At 39.7% G+C, this 489-nt stretch overlaps 1 protein-coding gene across 1 annotated transcript in view; it reads left to right on the top strand.

The window, feature by feature from the left end:
* WDR7 (WD repeat domain 7) overlaps positions 1-489 on the top strand; it is a 115279-nt gene that overhangs the window by 16994 nt on the left and 97796 nt on the right. Inside the window, exons 7-8 of the mRNA XM_019610149.1 lie at positions 13-132; positions 319-483. Of these exons, the coding sequence (XP_019465694.1) occupies positions 13-132; positions 319-483 (285 nt within the window). The remainder of the gene's footprint in view (positions 1-12; positions 133-318; positions 484-489) is intronic.

The following is a 489-nucleotide window of genomic DNA, read 5'->3' as shown; positions in this document are numbered from 1 at the left end:
TTTTGTTTTTAGGATACAACACCAGTATTTGAAGAGGAGTCAAAACCCATTTATTGTCAAAACTGTCAAAGCATTTCTTTCTGTGCATTTACCCAGCGGTCGTTGTTGGTGGTGTGCTCTAAATACTGGAGGGTAAGGAAGGCAGCTGAAGAAATGCTATCTTACTCTCACTGCAGTAGCTGATGTAATTAAATTGCCAGTAAGACACTCAGAGCAAGTTGTTCTCAACCCTTTTAGTATGTCTCTGTTGAAATTCATTGCTGCATGAACGTTTTAATCTGCGATTAGCTGATGACAGACTTTTCTGTTTCTTCTCAGGTTTTTGATGCTGGAGATTATTCCCTTTTATGCTCAGTTCCTAGTGAGAATGAACAGACCTGGACTGGTGGTGACTTTGTGTCAGCTGATAAAGTGATCGTGTGGACAGAAGATGGTCAAAGTTTCATATATAAATTACCAGCCAGGTACTCAACAATGAACACTGCTTTT

This window comes from Meleagris gallopavo, chromosome Z (assembly GCF_000146605.3).
Source record: "Meleagris gallopavo isolate NT-WF06-2002-E0010 breed Aviagen turkey brand Nicholas breeding stock chromosome Z, Turkey_5.1, whole genome shotgun sequence".
NCBI lineage: Eukaryota > Metazoa > Chordata > Aves > Galliformes > Phasianidae > Meleagris > Meleagris gallopavo.
Note: the sequence above shows the minus strand (reverse complement) of the source record. Positions and strands in the feature narration are given on the sequence as shown.